The following is a 26,462-nucleotide window of genomic DNA, read 5'->3' on the forward strand; positions in this document are numbered from 1 at the left end:
TCTATGATCGTTTAGATGTGGTCATATTGCATGATGATGTGAGTGACATGCTCTTGTCAGTGTAGTGGGTCTATGCCAGGTTGGCAAATGGTTGGAGATGATCTACGTGTCCAATCTTTATACAAATCGAGAAAATCACTCGGGTAGGTGAGCAATAGGATATAGAGAAAGATTTGCACGGTATCCACCCCACTCACAGATTTAGTAATCATTACCTTGATTCATCCTATTATAAATAGATGTCTCCTCTCCCATTTGTGGGATTGGCTAATTTCACTCTAGAATAGTATACTCTCTCTCTCTCTTGTATTCTCTAAGTTGTAGCTCAACTCGTTGAACGCGGCATAACTTTACTCATTAATACAATATTAGTGGACGTAGGATTCGCCTTGTGAGCATCCGAACCACTTTAAATATTGTTCTTCACCCTTTATTCAATTAAATACTTTCATAACCACGTGTGGTTTCTAAGCCCATTTAACATTTTTCACGTGCGAATAGTTAGTGTCAAAATCAAGCATAAATACTGTTGAATTGACATCTACAGGACTGGGACTGATACAAATGTATACAACAAAATATATAGATGTTAATGATGGGTGTTTGATAATGGCTTCCCAAAGGGAAAATATGGGAAATGATGGTTTCCCTTACTTCCAAGACCGCTAACTTTTGTGTGTCTCAATGTAACATGATTATGCATGAGCAAATTCAGGTAAAAGAGGAGGCTCCTCTTATTAAGAAATGGACTGGACATAGTTTTGAAATAAAAAAAGAAAAAAGAAAACCAGATGAATAAATGGAGGGGGCCTAGGGGTGTTAGTTGTGTAAGCCACTAAGCTAGACAAAAGTCCGAGACAAAGGTCTCTCTTTCCACGCACGTCCTTTTTTTTTTTAATATTAAATTAATCCATTAATTAATTAATCCATCTTTGGAACTGATGAAGTTTGGACTTTGGATTGAGTATATAACTACCACCACCACCGTCTCCTCTCTTTATATATATCAGCTCTCTATATCTATCTATATAACTCTCGTTGAGTTTCTTTCTGGTTCTGGGTACTGCAAAGAAGTTGCATGTTCAGTATGTCTAAAGTATATCCGGCTGAGAACAAACATAATGGTTTGATGATGTCGAAAGAGAAAGTAGTGGAGGTGGAAGAAGATGTAGTACGACGTCGTCCGTGTATGCTGACTGTATGGAAGAGATCAAGCATGAGTTTCCAAGGGACCGACGGATTCACAGTGTTTGATCACCATGGGAGATTGGTTTTCAGAGTTGATAATTATTCAAGGAATAAAGCCGCTGGTCTCGTTCTCATGGACGGAGCTGGGAATGGTTTGCTATGTTTGAAACCCCAGGTAAAAAAAAAAAAAAAAAAATCTTTCTTTTCTCATCATCAATATGTATGCATAGTAATTGACTCTTGACGTTCGTGTTTGATGGGCAGATGTTAAGCATGCAATACCAGTGGAACGCATACAGAGAAGAAGAAGAAGAAGAAGACGACCATGGAAAGAGGTCTAGAGTGTTCTCAATGATGAGAAGGTCGCCGGTGTTCTTCCACAACGGCAAAGATCAAGCGGACGTTTACATGGGAGGGAATAAACAAGCTCAGTCGAATAGACCGGATTTCACAATCGAGGGTTCTTTCAGGACTCGAAATTGCAAGATCAAGAATGCAAATGGAGAAGTGGTGGCGAAGATCTCTCGAAAGAGAGTCAACTCAACGATTTTACTAAGCGACGATGTCTTCAACCTGGTAGTTCAGCCTGGTTTTCCCACTCATTTAGTTATGGCGTTTGTAATAGTATTGGATCGCATATGCAGCAAGCCATTTGCTCCAGTTTTGTGTTCTTAATTGAGACTAAATTCTTCCCTTTCCTTGTACAAATTATAGTTTCATAATAAGTTCATTTATACCAAAATTTTCATTATCCCCCCCATACATCCCTCTAAATCAATGATATAGTCGGACGCACTATTTTGGCCATGCAAGTGCAACGGATTTATAAAGGATTTGACATTTAACATAGATTGTCTTTCTTTAGACAAAGACTCTCTTGTTTTTTCCACTTTTTGGATGATGTCAAATTCTTATCTTCTAAAAGAGAGGTTTACGATAACTTCTTTTAAATCGCGATCGTTAAATTCAAAGTTTTTGAAGGATTAGTCGATGTATGTACAAACCGACTCAAATACCCTTAATCATCCTGTACAAAACTACAAATTTATAATCTGATTAAGATAGCTAGTTGAACCGGTGAAAATTATACCTAGTTTTAACTTTTAAAGAATCAAGAGGGAAGCTAATAAAGACCTTAAAATCCATTTATTTATAGTACAAAACAATATTAATGGCAAGTGTTAATACTCTTGGAAGATTCTTCTTTACCTATATTCCTAATCTATTCTCCAAATAATGTTTAAAGAGAAACAGTAAACATTTTAAAGAGATAGCGGAGGTATTATATAAGAAAACAGCTTAGGGCATGTTTGGCTTATTATTTTTAATCTATATTCCTAATCTATTCTCCAAATAATGTTTGGCACATTATTCCAGAAATATTATCCTATTTTTTTAATTACTTTTAGACCCCATAAGGTTATTAATTTCACCAAATACACCCTGAAAAAAGTTTAAAAATTATCAAAAATACCCCCGTAACTCATACTTGCCAGATTCCGGCAACCACCGTCGGTGATAGCCGGAATTTGTACAACGGCCTACCTTCCGACCAAAAATGGCTGGAAGTTCACCGATCTAGCCTTTTCCAAATCTGGTCGTGAACGACGGCCAAAGAAATGGCCGTCGTTGACCGAAAACGACAGCCATATCTTTGGCTTACGGCCAAAGATGGTCGTCGTTTTGGCCTTTTCCGACCGTCGCAGCCACAACAGGCCGTAGATTTGACCTTTTCCGGCCAGATCTGTAGTAGATCTGGCCGGAAAAGGCCATAATGACGCGTTACGACACAGATCTGACCGGTCTGTGTCATAACACAATTTTTCGACCAGATTCCGACAGTGGTGGCCGGAATCTGGCACTACAGGTGATGGGAGTGTTTTTATCGTTTTATATATTAGGGTATTTAATTAAATTAACAAACCTGGGGGCTTTTTCATAAATTTTTAAATTTTACCTCGTAATACTCCCCTATTCAACTACCCAATATTATTCCCAAAATCCTATCCAAAATAATAAACCAAACGCACCCTTAATAATTTGTTTAATAAAATAATACCCTAATATATATGCCATACAAGGATCTTTTCACTTCAAAATTTTCTTACTGGAATTAACTTGTCATTTGCCTCAAAAGAAGAAGAAGAAAAATTTTCTTTCTAATATTTATTTCCCAGAAAACAGAGAATTCACATTCAATCCTCTTTCTGCTAACCTAATTAAAAGGAAAAAGGGGCTGCCAATGACAACAAACATAGCAGACAGAATTGCTCTTTTCATCTGAGTAGAAGCACTTTAATGGGTACAATAAAATCAGTAATGCATAAAACTGAAGCAAGCTCTTATACATATGACAGGCTGAACCTCTACCCTAAACTCTCAATTATCGCCTTGGAATCTAATTCCAACAAAGTGTGGTCCAAAATTAGAAGTACAGAATTCCGTGACAAGATTGACTCAGCAATCGCATATGATCTTCAATCACTTATCTCTATCGAGTCATCCATCATGTTAATACACTGATAAATCCATTCACTACTTTAGTAAATATGCATCCACCAACCTATGTGCACCAGATGGTCTGATACATCAATCAATCATCAGACAAGAAAGTCTTGCCTTCATAATACTTTTTCTCACTAGCTGCCTTTTTCTCGTTTCGCTTCTGCAGAAAAGAAAGAGGGTAAAGAAAAATCTTAGGTTAAAACACAAAAACACAATGGCAGAGATAACACGCGTCTTAAAAATGGAAAGAATCTGATAACCACAGGGTCAGACGAGCTGATTATAGGTTAAACCTCATAACAAGCACAGGGCCCCTCTGTTCAATCATTTCTATCAGACATACAGATCAGTCGTAACACAATTTTAACATGATATTCATTTCAAGTGGACACAGTCAACAGGAATGGATCACATTTATTCAGCCAACAAATTGGATGCCCATCACATATTCCAAGGTTGGAGGACAATTAATAGGTCTAAACAGGGACTAGCCATACTAATGACAGTGGCAAGAAAATGACATCTTAAAAAGGTCATTTTTCCGGTTCAAAATAAGGCATTGATCATGGTGTGATTGCTGCACAGAAAGCTCCTTTATTCAGTCAAGTGCTATCATGGTCATACATTTGTAACTCTCGACAGAATTGGTGACTGTAAAAGGTTGCAAATTTTTTTTTTTTTTTTTTTAAGTATCAGAGATAACAGGGTTTGGAAGTGAACCTGGTATGCCTCATGATTTGCAACAATCCTTCTGATTATCGTGGTAGTTGTGATATCCAGTGGGCTTTCCAAAACTTTAAAGATACCCATGCTAATCGGAACTGCATATGGATTGTCACTCTCCTGTATAACAATGAAATGTCAGAAAAATTGAGCATATTGGAACCTTATTAATAAATGTAATATAACTTTTAAAGGAAAATGACGCATGAATAATTTTATAAATTTAAAAAAAAAAGATAAACACCCAATGGACGTTAGTTGTTTCAATATGGGACAAAAGCAAAGAGTCATACCAGGCCACAAAAATAAAAAATAATATGTAACGCCGGTCTTTCACGAGCAAAAGCTACAAAACTTGCAGCCGTTTCTTTTTGACAGATTGGAATGTTTCGCACCGTTAGATTTTATTTTTTCATGGGACCCAGATGATAGTGACGTTTAGTTGACTATTTTATTATCTACCAATGCCATTACCAAGTTGTGGCGTTTGGTTTACGTTCACCTGTCGTTTTCATCGTCCTGTCTTTTTCGAACTTAATGGCGACATGGGAATATGTAAATGAAACTCCGCGGAGTGATGGTGTCGACACTATAGTGTCACCGCTGGTCACATGAACTTTTAGTGAAGCTAGGTTATGTGACGCAAATAATAAGAAGCACAATAAAAGTTGTGGGCCGGGTCCATATTGAAAATTTGAAAATAGTGGCCTTGCCTAATAATAGATAATGTTAGATAATGTTGGATATGGTGTTGTTGTTGGTGTATACTATATACTTCTCTTAGTTTTGACAGACTATTTATTTAAGACAACTAATTTTGGGCTTGATTTAGGTTATAAGTTCAAATGAGATTAGATTTCTATTATGTATTTTTTGTAATAATTAAAAACATTAGATGTGAAGATAGAGCAAAGAGTGAGTTACCAATATTATTCATCTTTTGTATTCTGTAGTTTTCTGATACTCAATAAAATCGTTTTGTTTGAATGTTGGACATAGATTCTTAAAAAAGGAATGAACCAGAGTAAATTATTGTGTTCAGTTATTATTTTATGTTTTTCTTATGAGGTGTTTAGCTTTCAGAGTTCACAAATTTTCCTTTACTACTTTTATTTCACATGAAGATTTAATTTTAATTTACACGATTTCTGTTAATTGAAAACGTGGATTCATATATCATTCATCAATCACATGGCTACTAGATTTGGTAGAAGTGGTAACAAGTGATAGGTGAAAATATTTGCCAAATGTGGCATAACATTTGAAGATGATTGCATAATACGAAATGGATAAACTAGAATGTTGGTGAAAGCACAATAAGTTGGGCCAAGGGAGATTATTCTAACGTATGTATTTATCCTCTTATGGAAAAGGATTCATAATATATCTATTCTTTGGATAATCATCAAAGCCGGCTGGCTTTGGATAATGCATGCATGGCTTTGGCATGGGTGGGGGATCACCCCCTTTTTTTGTTTAACAAGGAAACAACACAATTCTTTAGCTCCTAAGTTTGACAACGATGGCTTCTGCATTATAAATTTGTCCTCGTGATTCTCATCTTTTGCCAACTTCTCATCGAGTCCTGAAGCTACTAGGAACATGGTTGTGGCTAGGGGTGAGCATGAGTAAAGGATAGAACCAGAACTGGCCCTGTTAGGATCTGGTTTCAGTTTTGAAAAATTGGAATCAGGAATTCTCGGGTCTGGTTCTGATTCCAATAGTGTTGGAATCAGGAATCAGAACCAAGGTCTAGGTATCTGGGTAGGAACTAGGACTGAATTATAATTTTTGTAAACTGTTAGGTGTATTTGTCATTTTTTAAAAGTGGGGGTAATTAAAATTAACCTGGGTACCGAATCGGAACCAGAACCTATGTTTCAAGTTTCGGTTTCATCTAGGAATTCTGATTCCAGTTCCCTAAAAAAATACAGGGTACTAGGAACCAATCACCCTTAGTGGCTATAATGTAGTCATGTAAAAGTGCATGTTACAAATTTTATATTGTGAGTTTACAAGTTTCATGTTTATGTATTATTATAGTAATGTACTTTGACACAACCCTTAGGGTTTGCTTGGGTGTTTTATGGTAGCAAGTATGAGGGTAAACCATCGTAGCGGTTTTGAGGGTAGACCATCATAGCGGTTTTAAGGGGTTTTTAGTAGCGGTTTTTAAAACATCCAACCTCTGCTTGGAAGTTTATTTTCCAGCGGTTCTAACAGTTTTTTAAAATGATAAATTTACATATATGCCTATAAAAATACCCTAACTCTAACAAGTACTTGGGAGTTTTGTTTTTTCAATTATAAGGTAAGAGTTCTTTATTTGTTTTCTACTTATTAGTATTTTATAACTTCAAATGTGATAAAGTCTTCTTATCCTTCTTCATCATTCTTTGCAGCATCTGGAATGATTGAAAAATTGTAATTCCACTTCTCTAAGAAAGCATCTAGAAATGAGATTTTAATATTTTTTTTATGATTAATTTTTTTTTTTTGATATAATTGAGATAGTTTTATAGTGGATAGGATATTTGTGGAATAAAATTTTAAAACCAATCAAAACGCCCCAATTTGGAGTGTTTTATAAACCCCTAAAAAATACACTATACTAGTTATGGGTGTTTTCGAGCCAGTCAAAATTAGTGCATAAAAAAATCTGACAAATAATAATTTTAAAATACTTTAAAATCAGTATAATTAAAAACCCAAAAAAAAACAATGGAAAAAAAACTCCCACGACCCTCAATCATATCCAAAGGATGGAAGTGGACAAAACTACATGGTGGATTCAAATTAAGCTAATGGTTTGATCTCCATCTCCAGGAAAAGGCTCAAAGATATAACCCAAAATATATCAGAAAGTAAAACAATCCTTATTCCTTAGAAGTAAAAGCCCATGAATTTGTGGCCCAAAATTACAAGGCTCAAAATCCAGAATCAAAACGAATCAACCCGGAGTCGGTTGCTCGCTAAGCTGCACCTACTGGTCAGAAGCTCGTCGTCTCTCGCAACGCAAATTTTACGCACAGAGAGAAATTAAACAACCAAGCGACGACTGGTAGGCTGGGCATGGACCTCTAAACTATTTCCCACTTAAACCTAGTCATCGTCAGAAGATTCCATAAAAATCTAAACTTTCATTTACAGCAGGCCCCAAATTGAATCCAATTTCAAATTCAATGTCCTCCTCTTCATCAGCACCATCCTCAGATGACGAACTCAACCCTAACCCTAGCCCTAAACCAATCGAAGACGAGTTGTCATTGGCGTCAGTAATATTGACCGAATCCAACGGTAATGGATCAGTGAATGAGAATAGTGAATTGGCGTGGGGGAGGAAGAGTTCTGAGGTAGAAGTGGAGGCGGATGGGTCTTCCAGTGCTAGCAGTAGTGGGTATGCGGGAGAGAGAGGGAGCAGTAGCGAGACGAGTAATTCGAGAATTGATGAGGATGAAATACAGGAAGTGAGGAATGATGATGGTTTTGGTGATGGAGTTCACGATTCTCAGGCCGCTTGGGTGCCTGGTAAACGCCACGTTGATGAGGTGAGTCAGTCGGTTTTGGTTGTGCTTTGTTGATTTGGAATGTGTTGAATTTTGATTTTGTAAATTGTTGGAGAATTTGCTGTCCAACTGAGTGTGGAGAAGGTCTTGCAATTGATTTCTCAATGACAGGAAATGATGGACCAAGAGTGGGAGATTTCTTGTTTGTGTAGTGCATTGTGGGAAGTTATTGTTTCATTGAATATGAAAATTTTTACATTTTGTTTAAGATGTTGAAAGTTTGATGCTTAATGTAATGGACCGGGCAATTAGTATATTGAACATTGTCAGTTTATTGTTGGCATTTTTTTTTTAAATGTTACAAGTTTGATGCTCAATGTGATGAGATGTGCTATTGTCCTTAAAGAGTTCCAGTATTCCTGTATAGTGTCCACAAGTGTAATGTTTCTAGATAAAAATTTAGCAATGTGTCTAGCAGGCAGTGTACTTTTAACATTTGAAGACTACACACACACACCCAAGAGAGCTATGGGAATTGCACATTAGCAAATAGTTATGGAGTTCAAGCTCTATAAAGAGTGAAGTTGAGACGAGTAGAAGGATCGTATAGTACTAATCTTCTGTTTATGAGTATATTTTTCAATGTTATATCCTGTTTGATTTATAAATAAAGTGCAGGATGATGCTTCCATATCATGGAGAAAGAGAAAGAAACACTTTTTCATTTTGAGTCACTCTGGGAAACCAATATATTCCAGGTTTGTCTCTTGTGCTTATGAAATTCAGCATTCTGTAGTGCTCAAGTTGCATCCATCTTGATTCACAGTGGAGGAAAATGTTTTAGTATCTGTTTCAGTTTTTCATTGCATCTTTCATTGACTTCCAGATATGGAGATGAACATAAGCTAGCGGGCTTTTCAGCAACATTACAAGCAATTATTTCCTTTGTGGAGAATGGGTATGTGGCTGCATCTGTTGCTTTATTTTAATGAATTCACAATGAAGCATGTATCTGTTCTCAGGGTAATCTTTCTTAGCAGTTGTATTACTGAATTTTAGTACTTACCTCCATTAATTGCTTTACTGTTTTTCAGTGGTGATCGTGTCAAATTGGTTAAGGCAGGGAAGCATCAGGTGTTTTTGAGTTTTCACTTCTTCTAGCTGATTTAAATTTTTACTTCAAGCTCTTAACGTTCTAATAAATCTTTGTTTCTTGGGTTCTGATAAAAACTGTGTTTTTGTTTCCTTGCTAATATAACATTTAAATTGAGTATTTTGAAATGTATTTTGTCATCCTAAATTCCAAGAAAGCAACAATGGCAAGATGCAATGTAATGGTTAGCTTAAATGTCTTTTCTTTATGCCTTGTGGTTCTGCATGAGTTTGCTGATGTTATAATTCTCATTTAGAGAGTGAAGTCTTGATTTTTTGAATCTGTTGACTTAGATTGGGTTGACATTTCTGTGTGTCCAGGTAATCTTTCTTGTGAAGGGACCAATCTACTTAGTTTGCATTAGCTGCACAGAAGAGCCTTATGAATCATTAAGGGGACAATTAGAGCTTCTATATGGCCAGGTTATTACAATCTCCCGCTTAGAATTTTGATTTCTGGCAGCTGTGTTTTACCTGTTGCTGTACCAACAGATTGTGATTTACTTTGTTAATTACCCTTTACATTATTAGGCCAGTACAGTTTTAATAAACCAGAATCATTTTGATTGTTCCACTGTCATTTGATTGATATGGTATCAATGCAGATGATACTTATTTTAACAAAGTCCGTAAACAGATGCTTCGAGAAGAACCCAAAGTTTGATATGACACCCCTGCTTGGAGGAACGGATGTTGTCTTCTCATCACTCATTCATTCTTTCAGCTGGTTTGTTTCTCTGACCTTTTTGTGAATGTTTATATTTGTTTTGACCTTTTTTTTTTTTTTACCCCTTTGTGGGTTTCCTTATTTTTTTTTTTCTATCTTCGTTCAATTACCTCTTTTCTCTATTTTATAGGACAAAAGTTGTTGAAATCTCTCTAATTCAGCAGAATTTTTTCAGTCAGCTGGGTGTGGTTGCTTATTTGTTTAAATTGAGCACCAAAAATAAATAAATAAAGAATTTAGGATTTAAAATGGTGTAACGGTTAAATATTCCAGGTTAGGCTGTTTCTGTCTGGCACTTATCTTGAATTTCTTATGCTTTGATTTAGGGGTATTATACTATAAAGGTATAGTGGTAAGGTATGGTTTTGGGGCTGATATATATAAAATAAGCCAAATCGATAGATGCTATTCCTAGGTAGTAAATAGTGAGAGTGATAATTTTGGGATTGCTGATTTTAGGGTTTATGCTTGAAAACCTAGTTAGGGTTTCAGAATAAATCAAAACTTCGGAGATTAGGTAGTGGTAGTCTAGATCTAGTTGCTGAGAATACGAAGAAGAAGCCCATAAATATATGTGTGTGTGTTTGTGGACTTTCTGAAGTTCAATGTGCGGACAATGGTCGCTGGCTTAAGAAAATGTAGAAATCAAAGCTAACAACTAGTCACTTACCTTTAGCTCGAATTTTAAGAACTTAATGATTTCAATACCTAAATTTTTTCATATATGTTTGTATACAACTCCGTATGTTCCTATAACTAATTGCACTTTGGAATACCCATACTTCACCTTTCATGATTGTAAGTTGGATGACACTGTTGAATTAGCCAACCATTTCTTCCTTGTTAGGAATCCAGCCTCCTTCCTTCATGCATATACTTGTCTCCCCCTCGCTTATGCAACAAGGCAAGCTGCTGGTGCTATATTGCAAGATGTTGCTGATTCAGGTGTCCTGTTTGCATTGCTAATGTGTAAATACAAGGTAAAATCCCCCTCATTGCTCTTTGGTCTCTCTCTTTCTTTGTAAGCACTTCAATTTTTAAGGTCTCATTGATCTTTAAGTCTATAATCTTTTGATGCCAATGGTATTTTCTCACTTGGAGTTAAATTCCAGGTTGTGAGTCTTGTTGGTGCACAAAAAGCCTCTCTTCATCCTGATGATATGCTACTTCTTTCCAACTTTGTTATGTCTTCAGAATCATTCAGGTAAATAGATTGACTTTGATGAGTCTTGCATCATCTTTTGTTGATTAACTTGGCATGGGTGTTGTGAAAGTATAAAATGACTATGGACTCTAAGGAGAAGTCTTTGGGCTCTGCTATATATTGACTTGTTTATTTGGAAATACTTTCCATGTGTTGCTATAGAAATAATGCTGGCAGTTTAAGCTTGGCAGTTGATAATGTTGGCTCTCTATCTGATTATGCTGTTGATGAATGAACTTATTTCATGGATGCTTGTTAAGTAATATTAATTTCATGAGTAGGATGTGACATTTCTATTGAAGTTAATTTTTTTATGAGTATATTCTTTATTTTTCCTGTCATGTGATGTGCTTTAGCATGCCTTCTTTATAAAAATTAAAAAGAAAGTCAAAATTATTAATTTTCTCTTAATTGCACATCTTCTTTTCTTTCTTACTGACCTTGTATGGAAAACTTGATTGGCGTCAGCCTATCTCATAACGATCGGTCTAGTTCCATGTGATCCTTGTCAGCTATATATTACAGTTGATTAGCTTAAAAGTTGTAACATTCTTTACATATTTATAAAATTAGGGACTAGAATATTCACAATTGGAATTATCCTTGTATTCTGTTGGCTTGGACTTAATGTTTGCGATTTCTGAATTTCTTTGTGGTGTTGAGTCTTACTTGGTTTTCTGGATTTTTGCAGGACATCTGAATCTTTCTCACCAATTTGCCTGCCAAGATATAATCCCATGGCATTTTTATATGCTTATGTCCATTATTTTGACGTGAGTGAGACAAGAATCACAAAATTTAATCTCATACAATTCCACCACTTAAAGTTTTGTCTGTGATTGTTGGAGGAATGGTTTTGTCTTTTATTTTCTTCTTCTTCTTTTTCGTCCTACTGGTGGAGAAAAAACTGAAATTTATAGTACTTAAAGCAAATTAACAAAAAGTGTAGACAAGGAGTCCACTGAAACTAAACAGCTAAAATATAAACAGCAAAACATCTAATGAAACCACTGCAGCATCCCAACTAGATTGGGAAAAAGGGAATATCTCTTGAACTTTTTAGAAACCGAAGCGTACAAGAGAGCAAGAAAATGGAATATCTCTGAATTTCTCCTCTTTAATTATCTTTTTCACATCCCATATTCATCATTGGCATTATCAGTGTGTTATCATAACAAGAGAAGAATTTATTTGGCAATTTCATGTTCTTATGACAGGTGGACACATACCTGATGTTGCTTACTACTAGTTCGGATGCCTTTTATCATCTTAAGGATTGCAGGTAAACATTGCTGTTGAAATCTAATAAGTAGTATTTGTGGATATAGAGATATGTGTTTCAACTTTCAACTTCTTTGATCAATTATAGTTTTTGTCTGTTGTAACCTTGTGATTGTGATATGGTTGGTATCCAAATACCCACATGCCCAAAAAGAAAATAAAAAAACCTTAATGAGCTCATGATTGTAGCAAATAGATATTATCCGGAGACATTTGACTTAAATCTTTTATAGGATTCGTATTGAAAGTGTCCTTGTGAAGTCAAATGTTCTTAGTGAAGTTCAGAGATCCATCTTAGAAGGGGGAATGCGGGTCGAGGATTTGCCTATTGATCCACTGCCTCGTTCTTCGATATCTCATCATTTGAGCCAACAGAGGCTTTTAACAGATTCTCATGAAGGGTTTAGTGAATCAGTTTTTGGTATTGGTGGTCCTTCTGGACTTTGGCATTTTATTTATCGCAGTATATATCTGGATCAGTATGCGTCTTCTGAGTTCTCACCACCAATTAGCAGTCCTCAACAGCAGAAAAGGTAATTGCTTAATCATTTCTCAGATCTTTTAGCATTATTAGTTTTGGTTTTTATTGTCTGTTGGATAACTAGTTTCTTGCTTGCAGATTGTATAGAGCTTACCAAAAACTTTACTCTTCCATGCATGATAAAGACATTGGGCCCCACAAAACTCAGTTTAGAAGAGATGAAAACTATGGTAAAAGTTTCCTCTCTTCTTTATTTTAGATTACATCTTAAAATTTCAGGATACATCTAATTATCTGCTTGAGCAGTTTTTTTCATTTTGCACAGGCTATTCTTCTTATCTCACAATTTTTTACAAAGTTTACACACAATAAATGGCATCTCAAACCAAGAAATTTTGGGATTTTATGGAAAATGAACTTCATGGTAGAACAGAAAATGATGCCAAGTTGTTTGAAAATTTTGTGCTCTCATCCCACAGAAATAAATGCCTTTCAGAGGTTCTCATTTCATACATTTACAAGTTGAAGCCATTAGTGTTTATGGTTTGATGGACCTGGGTATTTCTTTTGATCATTTACAGTTGAAGCTTTGTAGCTAATTCATAGACATAAGCAATATTTTCCGGGACCAAATACTATGAAGTTTCTGCTGTATTCAAGATTGGACTTTTGTTGATGGATCCTCTTTTGCAACGTTGCTAACTTAATTTCTTCTTTTGATTGAATAACATTACTTGTTCATATATATGCATGCTTGATCGGAAGGCTTTACTGTTGAATTTATACAATTGCTTTCATGTGGCAGTTCTTCTTTGCTGGGTCACGCAGGATTTTGAACTTTATGCAGCCTTTGATCCACTTGCAGATAAGGTTTGCTTTTTGATCATGCAGATGAAAGATTTCTTTTCTAGTTATAACTTGTAAAGAAGTTTAGCTCTAATATCTTCAAAATGAGTTATCTCTGTGAAAAGTGTAATTATTGAAGTCTTCATGGATAATTACTGGTCAAGGCAATTTTACTTGGGAAACTATATTTTTGATACGGTAATTAACTTGTTGATATCTGTAAACCTTGAAAGACTTTCTTTACCTTTATCCTTCATAGATATGCATCAATTAAGCTAGTTTGGCAGGGTAAATCTGCAATGTCTGTTGTGGTTCATTTTATCGGGTATGTAACAAATTTTTGTGGAACTGAATGTGCAGGCTTCGGCTATAAAGACTTGCAACCGGGTTTGTCAGTGGGTGAAGGATGTGGAAAATGAGATATTTTTGCAGGGAGCAAGCCCCTTTTCATGGTGATATCCCAAATTATTCTGTTACACAGCATGTACCCTAGTTTTGTTTATTTAATAAAAGCTCATATAATTTTTTTTTTTCCCACTCCGCTACAACTGCATGATGGCTATAATTAGTTACTTGTTTGTATGATTACCTTCTTAAGGTTTTTGTCCAATTGATAACCTCTAAAAGTAGTCGTTGATATGTACACTAATTAAAGTTAGGCAGTATTTTACTAGTAAATATCTGAATCGATAGACAAGGCCTGCCACAATCCAAACAGTTGAAAATTACATTTAAAATTTGGATTTAGTGATGTGGGAAACTGACATGAAGTCGTTGACCTGTGTGTGCACAGCATCAAAGGTGAATGTGCAAGTATTAAAGAGGTTGGATAATGTTTTTATTGTTACACTATCATGAATGACTATTTTGTTCTTTATGCCCTTTTATTGGTTCCTCAATGGTTTGCGGGCCTTTAAAGATTTAATCGCAGTTGCAGTGTAGAGTCTTAAGTGTTAAGTGAAACCTCCCCAGTCCATAATACACCAGAACAGAATCAAGCCTTTCTTTTTTAAATAAAATATTTTTTAATTTTTTAATTTTTTAAGATATGCAGGGGAATTTTATAAATTAGAGAATGGTGACGTGATTAACGTGTCCCGTCCCGCGTACAATTCGTGGGAAAATGCTGTAATTATACCATTCCATTACCTTTCTCAAAGACTTATTTTTTATTTGAATTCAACCTCATTATGCAATTTTTGAGAATCTGAGATTCATTAATATGTACAACTTACATTGAGTTTTCTTGTAATTTTCCTAAGAAGTCAACTTCGGCTGAGCTGAGCATATCGTGGAATAATGCGGCGGCGTTGTTAGACTAATATGTTTGGTTTCTGATTCCATGGATTGACTTGTTTACACGTCTACGAAATGTCGGGCTGAAGTTTTTTTTTTTTTTTTTTTTTCCTTCAATTTTCAAAAAATTTAATATTTTTGGTGGGGCTTAATTTTCGTTTATTTTATAAGATTTTCGTGTTTGGTTTACAAGTAATAAAATATTACAGGATTTTTTTATTGTAAATAGTGTTTACTGTTAGTAATGTGGGGATAATCCGATACCCTCCCCCACCCCTAGGATTAAAACATTACCAAGTAATTTAATTTTTATACTTATTTTGTCTTTAATTAAATATCATTTCGGACACAATTGTTCTTAAATATCTACCAAATAACAATTTGCCCTGCCCCCATACATTTGAGAAATTATTTAAACACTCGAGCCACAAAAAGTTTAAAAATTAACAAAATACTCCCAACCACCTAAGACCACCGCTGACCGTCGGTGTCAATCGCCGTAATGGTGCAAGACCGGTGGGATCTAGCCGGTCAAATCCATGGATAGAAACAGTTAGATCTAGCCGTTTCATGGACAAAGATATGGCTGTGAAAAGGTCATGAAACGGTCGTAGATATGGCCATGAAATGACTACCATTTCACGGCCTGAAATGGCCACATCTTTGGCTGTGAAATAGCCATGGATTTGTGATTCAGGGTTGGAAATGGCTTTGTTGGCTCACGACCGACCATATACGGCCATTCGTGTGCCATTTCGTCAACTGCTAGCAACGACTGGCAGTGGTGGTTGGCTGTCGACAGTAGTTTGGGGTGGGTGGGGGTGATTTTGCTACAAATTAAGGTTTTATATGGTTGTGTTATTTTAGCAGAATTTCAAATATAAGGGTTAAAAGAAATTATTCAAAAAATAATAATAAATTATTATTATTAAATAATATTATATTAATATTTAAAAAGAATGATAATTTAGTAATCCATATAACATACTAACTAATTTATCCTCTCAACCAAACAATCCCTATAGTTTCGACCTATAAACCATGCCAAGAATCGTGAGATCAACCTCCCAAAATCATGTCATCCCTAAAATTTCTCCGGCAACAATTATAATTTGATTGTATAAAAACCCTTGAAAAAAGAGAGAAAAGGNACGTAGTAGCTCCTAAACGATGCAAAGCCTTCTTGAACTTTGATTGATGTTTACTAATATAAGCTTACGTCAGCCTTGATTTTTTAGGCATAACAATAATGAACTTCTTATAACTGAAATTGATAAACATTTTATTTACCATATGATAGAAAGTGGCTATGGAATATGCAATTCTAGTTTCCCATTTCAAGTTTTAACATTTATCCTATTATTTGCAAGACTACATCCAAGCTTGGTTTCCTAAATGCATCATCTTGAGATATAAATCAAGTAACGAGAAAATAACCTTGCATTTGGTGAGATATTATCAATGTTTTAAAACCTGACCTGTCCCGATTGGTTGAATCAGAACTTTCACCAAGTCAGGTTAGCAATTTTCCTATTCACTGAAAACCTTAGAAATTGAAATGGTTATTGACGAACGATTGAAGATTAAGATGTTAGAGCTTTTGAAGAGGAAGAGCTGTTGAGTGCAATGATGAGGAAGATGATTTCCAGTTAGTAAATCAACCAAAAATCGAAAAAAACTCGTAGCGACAACAACCGCCTTTTACTAGCAATTGGCGAAATGAACAGGAGTAGGATGAGATGAGTTTTGGTCAAAAGACTGAAGAGACTTTTCGTAGTGATGAAAAGGGTTGTCGACGCTAACGGTGGTGAGATCTAACCAAAATCGAACCGATTTCGATCAAATATTAGATAGATTTTTTGGGGAATGGCTCAAGGAAAATTGGGCTTACGTTTTAGGAGTCGTTGCCACCAACTAGTCAACCACCGATTTGTATTCAAGATGTGTTTGTTAAATTTTAAACTAATTGAGACTTAACTTTATTTTTAAAGATGTATTTACCGAATTTTAAACTTTTGGCAGCGAGTCAAACCACTTAAACTGGTCAACCTGAGACCTCACAATTTTGCTGGGTTTGGTTATTAAAACATTGGATATTATTATAAATGATATGATGTATATGCTTCACGTACTAAAACTTTTCAAATAGAATAATGCTACATTCACATCACTCTTTTATACCATTTTCATTACATCATGATGTGACATATGCTACAACCACACAAATTTTATTATAATATTAAAAATTCATAATAATTAAAAATTTATGTGATTGTGGTATATACCACATCATGATGTAATGAAAATAGTATAAAAGAGTAGTGTAAATGTAGCATTATTCTTTCAAATATGCACCTAATCGTGCTTTTATGTAAAATATAATGATCCAAGGATCATATTCACCAGAATTAAAACTTCAAATATAGTTGGTTTTATGTCTTCCAGATTCAAATTGCAACCAAGATCTTCATGCAAACATAAGTTTTTTAAAACAACATTACTGTATGCAGAGAAAAGAAGCCAGAGTTTCCAACAATGCGATTAGTATATTAAGAATACCCATTTCCTTCACTAGTGACTACTCTACTGAATTTGAACTGGTTTCTTCTTTCTCCAGCTTCTTATCCGCGACATCACTGGGAAGATCCAACCCAGAAGGAAACTTTCCTGGATAATTTACCGTTGAGGGGTCCGACCCAGTCATACTGGAGAAAAAAATTGAACTAATGAGAACCTGAACTCAACAAAACAAGATATTGTTTTAGCCGTAAAAACAATAATTGCACAAACCTTCTGTCAACGATGACCATGGAGCGAAGCTCACAATTAGCAAAACTGCAAGTGCATGTCAAAAATGTCATTTCATGCGCAAGAGTCTAAAACACAAACGTACATGACTGAAGAAAATAACAATTTTGTTGACATGCAAGATGCAACGAGATTACACATGCACGAATGAGGAACAGTATAGCTTACTGTTTGCATATTTCTGCCTTCACAGAAGGGTGACAGTCATTTCCAAATGCAGTTAATGTGTGAAACAAGAATCCACTATGGGTGACAATTGCTATCTCTTTCTCTTTACGTGTCCACAACCTGCAAAGCAGGGAGGAGAAAGATTAAGGCCTAGACGGATTCACATCAAATAAATCATCTCAATGCATGTAGTAACTTTTATATGAGAATAAACTATACAACTTATACCATATAATCAGCCACGAGATTGTAATTTTCCATACTTATTGGTAATAATCGTCACTTGACATGATTCCCAATTAACAAAATCATGCAGCTTCTAATAGAAAATTCAATGGTGAATGTACTGGATGATGAGATGTACATAAATGCAAACAAAGACTAAAACTAGTAGTTCAAAAGAGGAAGTGATCCATTAGAATGATCTTCTTGCTTTTGAAAAGTTGTAACTAACATTAGCAAAAAGAAGACAATGATAAAACTTAAGATGTCAAAAACAATAATAACATAGAAGGACCATCCCACTTTATCAATCACAATGTCTACAGCTATATATTTAACAAAAATCAACACATAAAATATTTGGGAATTATCCTGAAGGACCAAATTTCACACAAAAGGTTTTGATAAAGTTCACAGTTAACAGTCTCTGTAAGTTATATTTGTACATGAGGTTCTGAGCCAGAGCCCCATGCACCGGAGAACGGGGTATTACCAGTTCATGAATTTCAATCCCCTGGCAGCAACTTCTTCCTTTGTCTCTCTAACATTGGCCTTCCACCATACATCTTCATCACTTTCTATCTGAGCAGAAGAGTCAAAAGTTATCCAACAGAGTACCTGAGAAACCAACTAGATTTTTCTAGGTGTATCTTAGAATCTAAATACTTGCCAGGGAAAAATCAACGGCAGGAAAGAGGAACTGATAGTCACTGATGTTTCTCCTCTTATCACAAGGATGAACTCCCTGCAATAAGTAACAATAAGAAACAGTAAGTACAAATGCCAGTAGTAGTTGCCTCAGCCTCCAAATAGTTTTAGTTTGAAACTGCCAGATTTTAGATAAATACTGTTTTACTTTTAGTCAGAAGAAATATTCAAGTTGCTGAACATGTTATACGCACACTGTTCACACTATTATATCAGAATATTATTTGGCTAATTTTGCCCTTTTCTAGCAGTGGGTACCAGGTTTGAAAATGTAGATTACTAATAGACCCTACAACTTAAACTGTCAAAGTAAACCAAAGGGTTACGACTTATTAGGTTTTAATTCAATAGAAAAAGCTGAATTCTTTGTGTTTCCATGACGAAGACTTATGATTAAAAAAGGGTTTCAGCTTCAAGGTTGATTATGAGCCACATAGCACATTTTATCTAGTTGTTTTCTCCTGTTACTTATTCTTATTGCTTCCTACCTTTGTTCCTTCTTTTATTCTAATTCATATATTCTTTGTCATTGTTCTTGTTTTACAATTTCAATTAAATACTCAACAAATAATCTTTTACACCAAGATAAAACAACTTTCTGACAGCAATACAACCAAACACAAGGATTTCATAACATAGCAAAGCAACTGAGGAAAAAAAAAATTGCTAAATTGACACCACTAGCTCAGGAGCTGAAATACTCCAGCAAAAGTATGTGGATTGGATGGTTGGGAATTTCCTAATATGGCAAACAAATAGTGAAACTTCAAACAAAAGTAAACTGAGTTTCTACAATTGCAGAACAAAAAATAATTGGCACCAAGTTTCCCAGAATCAAACTACAAACTTGAAGCTAGATTAGCACCAGCATTTATGATATGCTTTAGCTTTCCTTGCACAAGGATAAATCTGAAATTAATTAGAATTTGGCAATTAAGGAATAGACAAACAAAGCCATGTAAAGCAGAGATCACATCACACCAATTTTCCACAAGCTAGAGTGGCAAGGAATCTTCTATCATTAACTTTTGGTAACAAGATGATTAAGGAAAAAAAAAAAAAAAAAGAAAAGAAAAAGGTTACATATTTTCATATTTATGTGTTTCTTCAACCAGAATACATTGTATTCTTCTTTCAATATCCAAAATCCACTGAACTTTCATGTGGATTCACAAGAGTTTTTAGCTGGAGACCATGGCCAAGTCTTACAACCTTGATACTCAAAAAACTCACAAGATACAATATTCAAAACAGGCAGTCCCAAACTTCTTGGTTAAAAGCAAGGGCTCAGGATTGACCACTCAACCAAGCACTCAGGTCACTGAACTAAATTGAATTTACCAGCCATTTTATACTTCGTGGTAAGAATTTGCATGTCCAGCCCTTGAAGGTATTGAAAAACACAATTTTTAAAGTCACAAGGACATAGCAAGCATATCATTAAATGTTCTCTTAATTGTTATTATTGCACTCATGCTTAGCCACTATGGCACATATATGATGCTGAATAGCTAAAACACAGGTTACAACATGGTATGATTCATTACATTTGCAATGAATCATCCTCTGGGAGACATGTACCAAAAAGCAAATCTCCAATATGTTTCTGAAAACCCCTGAACCTTTACATGAAATGACACTTTTGAGAAACAGTTAAAAGATTGCTGTAAGTTCACTTCTCTCTCACTAACAAAAAATTTTTAACAACCCAATTTAACAGACTTTCTGCAAAGATTTATCAGCCCAAACAAGCCTTTAGTGCATAATACATTGAAAAGATAGTTTTGTTCGTGTAGAAGGCCAGGATTTCTGCTGTCCTCCCAATGAGGTACGCTAAGTCCTTTCAGTAGAGGAAGAACTGGCTGTTAATCTTTCACTATATGGGGGAAAATTGGACATTACAATAGCTATTGACTATTTAAACATTCAAAGCAACTAATAAGATGAAAAAGGAATGAAGAGCTAAAATTAATTCTACATTTTGCTGACAAAAGAAATAACTATTTTCTTTACACACCTTAAAAGAACTAACTATCCAGCTCAACAACAATCTTTCTCAACAGGATGTTATCATTGCTTACAAGTTACAAGTAATTATGCACAATCTTGAGAAAGATAGTAGTGCAAGACATACCAAATGTTCTCGACAAAGTTCTACCGCAATGACTGGTGGGCAGTTTAGACTTGAAATTGCAGCACGGCCACTGTTTCCAGCATTTGCCACCATTAGTGGTACTACATCCATCCGATCCTCATAGCCCTCACCACCAAAAACTCCAACAGCTGTTTGCAGTGTCCTAAAAACATCACAGTATTTACAACTTAGTGTAGAGAAAATTTAAATGTTATAGCAAATGAACTAAACAAATTAAAAAGTGGAACAGATTAAAAGTAGCATCCAGAATAGTACATTCAACAAAATCTGTTTAGTGAAACAACCAAAACGAGAGCTGAAATCTAATTTGTGCAACTTGAAGGTTTAAATTCTACGTTTGGTGGAAAAATACTTGATAATCCTGAGCTGAAATCTTTTGGAGAAAACAAAACGATGAGTTCAAAGAACACAATCGTAGAAAATAACACCCCTGAACCCATAGTATTAAGTTATCAATTTCAAGTGTTAAATAGATGGGTGAAAATACGATTAAGAGTCACACATTATTCTTTGTCAAAAATAAAAAATAGTACAACAATAAAATGAACAACACTTTCCACTTTCAACCCTACAAGTCGACTTTGTCTTATTTAAGGTCCTATGCAAGCCAGTTAGAAACACTTTAATACTAAGTCAGAAAATAGATATCCACAAGAAAGTATGGCAGAAATACCTAAGCAAAGGAGAAACAATTACTAAATCAATCCGCTTTGAGAGCCCAGTTTCATGGACATGCTTACGCAGATTGTCAACCTGCATCAATTGCAAAAAAAATTCACAAAATGTAGCCAATGCTTTTCTTTCAACTACTCTACTTATGAAAATGGAAATGACCAGCAACCGACCTGCTGCCAGCCAAGTTGGGTTAGATGTGCATCAAAATATTCAGGAGACATATATGCTTTGAAGTTCTTATCTCCGTCAACATTGTGAATTCCTTGTGCATGCCTCACCTGGATGTATCGTTTCATAAGACCACAATGCCTTGGTTTGCGAGCAAAAGCCAAGAAAGAAGGCAATCTTGAACATCCTTCAAGCCAAATATGTAGCAGCTTCAAATCCACGATGGATATTGTATATCAATTGAAAAACAAGAGAGATACCAACCAGATAAAGAGTCTTGCAGCGATGCGACGGATACAAACTTATACCAGCACCACCATCCATATCTTCAACTAAAACGCATGAATATTAGCTGTCTATAGAAAGCATAAAATATATATATCTTTAACAGGTGAAGATTCTTCATTCTCTTATAATTATAACTCAGGAGTCATGACATATTAAAACGTTTAGTAATGCACTTCTAAACTATATCTTTTACGCATCACTATCAATTGCTAATGTGTTGTTTTGTTGCCAGGCAAATGACACTCATGAACATTGATTGGACCTACAGGCTACAACATCACTCTGTCAGCCACCAACCCAATTTCATGGCTTATTGAGGGAGGAGATGTCATATTGTTTCCAATTAGAACCTTAACAACATTATTAATATCCACTTCACATATCTTCAATACCCTTATAGCTAATCACTTTTCATCTCACATATACATCCGACATTAAGCACTTTCACAACTACTGATTCAGAAGAATAATTTAATCATATAACAATAAAACATAAAGCATCAGTAAAGGTGCTGAAAATTCTTGATGTCCCTTGTACCAATGAATTCTTGTTCTTAAAAACTTCCATTAAAAATCTTTTGGTTGTACTTTTATCTAACTTCCATTTGAGTAACCCTAAGTACATTACAGAGATTTTCATATCCAATTTATTGCTCGAAACCATGACTAAAGCAGAAAAACACAAATAACAAACAAGTATATCCGAATCCGAGACACCAGCACGACCAGCTACAGAACTACTCAAAAAGATTAACAAGCTTCAATATTCGAATAATCTCAAACTTCATCACACCCACATAATCAAACCACCATCTGACCTCCTCCCATAAATTTCGTTAATTAAAAAAAAAAAAAATTATATATATATGAAAAATGCTAAACACCCATACAAAGAGGGTTACAAATTGAGGCCAGCAAGAAGAAAAAAACACAGAAAAAACGGAAAAAGAGAGAGAAATCATCAAAATCAAGGGTAACCACCATCTGACCTCCTCCCATAGATTTCGGTAATAAAAAAAAAAAAAAAATTATATATGTATTTATGAAAAATGCTAAACACCCATACAAGAGTTACAAAGTGACGTCGGTAAGAAGAAAAAAAAACAAAGAAAAAACAGAAAAAGAGAGAAAAATCATCAAAATCAAGGGTGAGATTATCTTTGGATGCCCCTTTATATTTATCTTTGTAAAACTAGCATTGATATATATATATAAAACTCCACAACGAACCTCAATCAAAACCATCGTTCATCGAATCAAAAGAATCTAAGTCTTCAGAAAAACCCACATGGAAACAAACGAAATCATAGCCCAAAACAACTTATCCGACTCTAAATCAACGAAAGCACAGCAACCCAGATCAAATAACAACACAAAACATCAAAAAAAAAAAAAAAATTCAAGAAGAGAACATCAAACAGTAATATAAACATGGAGATTACGAGACAAAGGTAAAATGAAGTAAAACTGAACAGAAAAAGGAGGTATGAGAAATGGGTAAAAGTACCAGGGTGAGGAGAGGAGAAGCAGCGAAGAGAGAGAGGGGATCGAGAAGTAAAAGCTGTTGACTTGAAGGATCTGTTTAAAATTACAGAAGAAGAAGAAGAAGAAGAAGAAGAGAATGTTAGAGTTATAAATTTATTTTTGTGATAATAACTGGTTGGACAATTTGCTAATGCTGTCATTGATGCTTTCTGTCTATTCATTTGGCGCTTAGACTCCAAGGATTTGTAAGGATATTTTCATGCCGCTGGAAGGGTATATCAGTCATTTGACAAAAGTAAAGTTTTTTTAATTAATTAAGAAAACTTTAAAAGTCTCTAAACATAAGTAGTTAATTAGATTGAACGTAAATACATTATAGGTGCCGATTCCCAAATCAGCTTAAAATCTGGAGGGGTTTGGCACGGGCAAAATGTATAGTTTCTTTGTGGATGAATGAACTTACAAATATAAAATAATAATCCTAAAACATACCGCATACTGAAAATGAGAAGTTACTGCAAGAAATTTAGCCTAGTCATCGACCCAAGACCAAAGCATGGAGGCAAAGCCTCTCTATTTCAGAGACTAGCTTCAACATTTTTCCACGACAGAAACAGGGCCGGCTTAAGGGCCAAACATGTGAGGCACCTGCCTCGGGCGCCAAAAAAATGGGGCCCCAATTTTTTATAAATTTTTTTTTTTTTGAATATCTTACTAAAATGAAAATAGTTTATAATTTCTCATCTAAGCCAAGACCCTCCCCCAAAAAAATAAAAAAAAACCTAAATTTATTATAAACTTTTTACATATATTTCCACCCAAAGTTTAACAAAATAGCAAGTTTGTACCTCTAGTTATATATATTCTAGTTTATACCTCTAAATTAACACATTAAATCTCTTTTAACAATGGAAGACTAAAATAGTCATTTACATATCTTAAATTACTCACCCCTAATTCAATCCCAAAATTTTACATTCACATAAATCATCTCCAGCCCTCTTCTGCCGCTAGTGGTTTGGAGTTGATTTCGGTCAATTTTGGTTCCGATCAATTTTCTCACCAAAATCGACCGAAATCATCATTTTATCATTTCCCAACCTTGATAGCCCTCGATTTGACTAATTTTTGCTGAATCTCGCAACCCAACTCCACCACACAACAGCCATTTCCAGCATTTTTGGCATGTATCCGACATTGTTGGCCTTTCTCGACACCAGCATCTTCCTCCCATCAGCCCTCTCAGCAAAACCCCTATCATACCTTATCCGTTTATTTTGCCAATCGCCGACCATCGATACCTTTTGGGCCGTGACTTCTCAAGCCTTTTCTTATCAATCTTGGCATTAGAAATCGCCCATTTCACCACCCATCACTTCTCCAACATCTACTCTCCAAAACCCCCCACCAACCTAACCTTGTTAGCTTGCCGATTGCTGTCCACCTCTCCTAGTGATTTTTTATCTCAAAAGGCCAAAAAAAAAAAAAAAAAAAAAATTTAATATATGCTTATATCATTAGAGGGCCCCAAAATAACTCCTGCCTAGGGTCACAAATGTTCTAAAGACGGCCCTGAACAAAAAGGTGAAGTTCTGGCCTGAAGCAGAGATATATCTGCATGGATCTATGACAGAAATTTCAAACCAGATACTAAAAGTATAAACAATACAAGAGTCAAAACTTTTATAATGGAATAACAATAGTATGATTTAAAAGACTGTAACGATTATAACAGAGGGAACCAAGTTCATGGCACCATTTGTCTAACAAGTTCAACTCAGCTCGAACTGCGGAATTGCACAAGAGAATTTCTAAATAGACTACAAAGAAAACTAAAGTGTCCTACAGGAATCTTTTTCTTTTTGTCCTGTATTTTTAAGTATCAAACATACTTGTCTACTCTACCTAAAGCCTTGAAGATTATACTGTTTATACTATTGTAGTATAATTTTGGAAGAGCCAAGCTCTTTTCCTAAGGCAGAACATTTTTTGTTTAATTAAAAAACTTCATTGTTATCTTTTTTAAAGGAATAAAAAAAAATATATATATATATGCTAGGCAAAGTATAGGCTGATGAACAAAGTGATACAGTAAAATAAATTCCATGTAACTGATACTACTCGTCATAATTGGCTAAATAATTTATATACTATACAGTACCTATGACTGCGTCCAGTTTCTGTTCTCCACTCCACCAATACAGAAGCACGCCAAGCAAAGAATTTTAGTTCCACAAATTCACTTCCTCTTTTTCAAGAGTGAATGAGTGATGCTAAATTTCTAAGTCAGCCATAACATTTTTCCATCAATAATCCCCACAAGAACAAACTCCCTCTTTAAAATGATGGAACCTATTAGTGTCTCTGACAAATATATCTCTCCTTTCAAAATTGGATATAAATTTTATAACAGCATGACAATCAAAGAAGATTCTTGGGTTCTTAATCACTTGAAGAGGAGCTCCTGGTGGAGTATTAAGAAGTCCAAACACTACAACCAACTTCTCACTGTGCCCACACAAGATCTGCTCCTTATCCTGCTCCTCCACATCTTGCAGCACAAAGTCAGTATGTGGAAAGTAACCTGACTTCTTTATTTCCATGTTTAATTTATTTAACTTCTCCATGATTTGGGCCATTTGAGGATGTGATTCATCTCCGGCAAGAAGCATGTGCAAATTATATCAGAGGCTTCTCGTTTGTAATTTGCTCATGCAACGGTAAGTTAAGGTTGCCTCGAAAGGCAAGAAAATACCAAACGGTCCCGTACAATTAAATAGATAAAAGCCAAAAATAATGACGATGTGTGTTATGCATGGAAAAGTAGGGCTGACGCAAAGCCCTGTCAACGTAAACGGTCAGAGCTTAGGTAAGTC

General features: G+C 35.1%; 3 protein-coding genes and 1 long non-coding RNA gene across 7 annotated transcripts; 2 read left to right on the forward strand and 2 right to left on the reverse strand.

The window, feature by feature from the left end:
• Positions 1-1,010: 1,010 nt before the first annotated feature.
• On the forward strand, positions 1,011-1,948 carry LOC116132385 (protein LURP-one-related 17-like). The gene is made up of 2 exons (XM_031418038.1): positions 1,011-1,363; positions 1,453-1,948. The coding sequence occupies exons 1-2, from the start codon at positions 1,079-1,081 to the stop codon at positions 1,861-1,863; spliced, it is 696 nt and encodes a 231-aa protein (XP_031273898.1). The 5' UTR covers positions 1,011-1,078; the 3' UTR covers positions 1,864-1,948.
• A 1,376-nt stretch (positions 1,949-3,324) lies between these two features.
• Positions 3,325-4,538, reverse strand: LOC116132392. The gene is made up of 2 exons (XR_004128400.1): positions 4,414-4,538; positions 3,325-3,853 (listed from the first exon to the last, which is right to left on the reverse strand). It is a non-coding gene; the product is annotated as an uncharacterized LOC116132392 (long non-coding RNA).
• A 2,856-nt stretch (positions 4,539-7,394) lies between these two features.
• On the forward strand, positions 7,395-14,145 carry LOC116132379 (vacuolar fusion protein MON1 homolog). The gene is made up of 14 exons (XM_031418032.1): positions 7,395-7,964; positions 8,601-8,680; positions 8,809-8,880; positions 9,017-9,056; positions 9,396-9,497; positions 9,680-9,801; positions 10,649-10,781; positions 10,914-11,005; positions 11,697-11,778; positions 12,223-12,287; positions 12,520-12,819; positions 12,906-12,997; positions 13,573-13,637; positions 13,974-14,145. Exons 1-14 carry the CDS (start codon positions 7,599-7,601, stop codon positions 14,067-14,069), a joined length of 1,707 nt encoding a protein of 568 aa, XP_031273892.1. The 5' UTR covers positions 7,395-7,598; the 3' UTR covers positions 14,070-14,145.
• Positions 14,146-17,307: 3,162 nt separating this feature from the next.
• On the reverse strand, positions 17,308-23,799 carry LOC116132372 (phosphoglycerate mutase-like protein 1). 4 transcript variants are annotated; one of them, XM_031418014.1, is made up of 10 exons: positions 23,609-23,799; positions 22,078-22,139; positions 21,816-21,923; positions 21,644-21,723; positions 20,950-21,112; positions 18,778-18,852; positions 18,601-18,689; positions 17,886-18,005; positions 17,700-17,744; positions 17,308-17,614 (listed from the first exon to the last, which is right to left on the reverse strand). In XM_031418014.1, the coding sequence occupies exons 1-10, from the start codon at positions 23,784-23,786 to the stop codon at positions 17,488-17,490; spliced, it is 1,047 nt and encodes a 348-aa protein (XP_031273874.1). In that variant the 5' UTR covers positions 23,787-23,799; the 3' UTR covers positions 17,308-17,487. The 4 variants fall into 4 exon arrangements, with proteins under 4 accessions (XP_031273874.1, XP_031273873.1, XP_031273876.1 ...); XM_031418013.1 differs by having other exon boundaries at positions 22,078-22,145; XM_031418016.1 differs by lacking the exon at positions 23,609-23,799 and having other exon boundaries at positions 21,816-22,000; positions 22,078-22,145.
• Between the last annotated feature and the right edge of the window lie 2,663 nt (positions 23,800-26,462).

This window comes from Pistacia vera, unplaced genomic scaffold (genome assembly GCF_008641045.1).
Source record: "Pistacia vera cultivar Batoury unplaced genomic scaffold, PisVer_v2 Contig250, whole genome shotgun sequence".
Classification (NCBI taxonomy): Eukaryota; Viridiplantae; Streptophyta; class Magnoliopsida; order Sapindales; family Anacardiaceae; genus Pistacia; species Pistacia vera.

Bases quoted from the DNA above. Each gene is read 5' to 3' on its own strand.
- LOC116132385 (XM_031418038.1), top strand. From the start codon at position 1,079: ATGTTCAGTATGTCTAAAGTATATCCGGCTGAGAACAAACATAATGGT. The intron at 1,364-1,452 runs GTAAAAAAAAAA...TTTGATGGGCAG, and splicing joins TGCTATGTTTGAAACCCCAG to ATGTTAAGCATGCAATACCA.
- LOC116132379 (XM_031418032.1), top strand. From the start codon at position 7,599: ATGTCCTCCTCTTCATCAGCACCATCCTCAGATGACGAACTCAACCCT. The intron at 9,498-9,679 runs GTTATTACAATC...GTATCAATGCAG, and splicing joins TAGAGCTTCTATATGGCCAG to ATGATACTTATTTTAACAAA. The intron at 10,782-10,913 runs GTAAAATCCCCC...GTTAAATTCCAG, and splicing joins TGCTAATGTGTAAATACAAG to GTTGTGAGTCTTGTTGGTGC.
- LOC116132372 (XM_031418013.1), bottom strand. From the start codon at position 23,786: ATGACAGCATTAGCAAATTGTCCAACCAGTTATTATCACAAAAATAAA. The intron at 18,853-20,949 runs GTATGTCTTGCA...TACTTATTGCAG, and splicing joins AACTTTGTCGAGAACATTTG to GGAGTTCATCCTTGTGATAA. The intron at 17,615-17,699 runs GTTTGTGCAATT...TTTTTTCTCCAG, and splicing joins ATGGTCATCGTTGACAGAAG to TATGACTGGGTCGGACCCCT.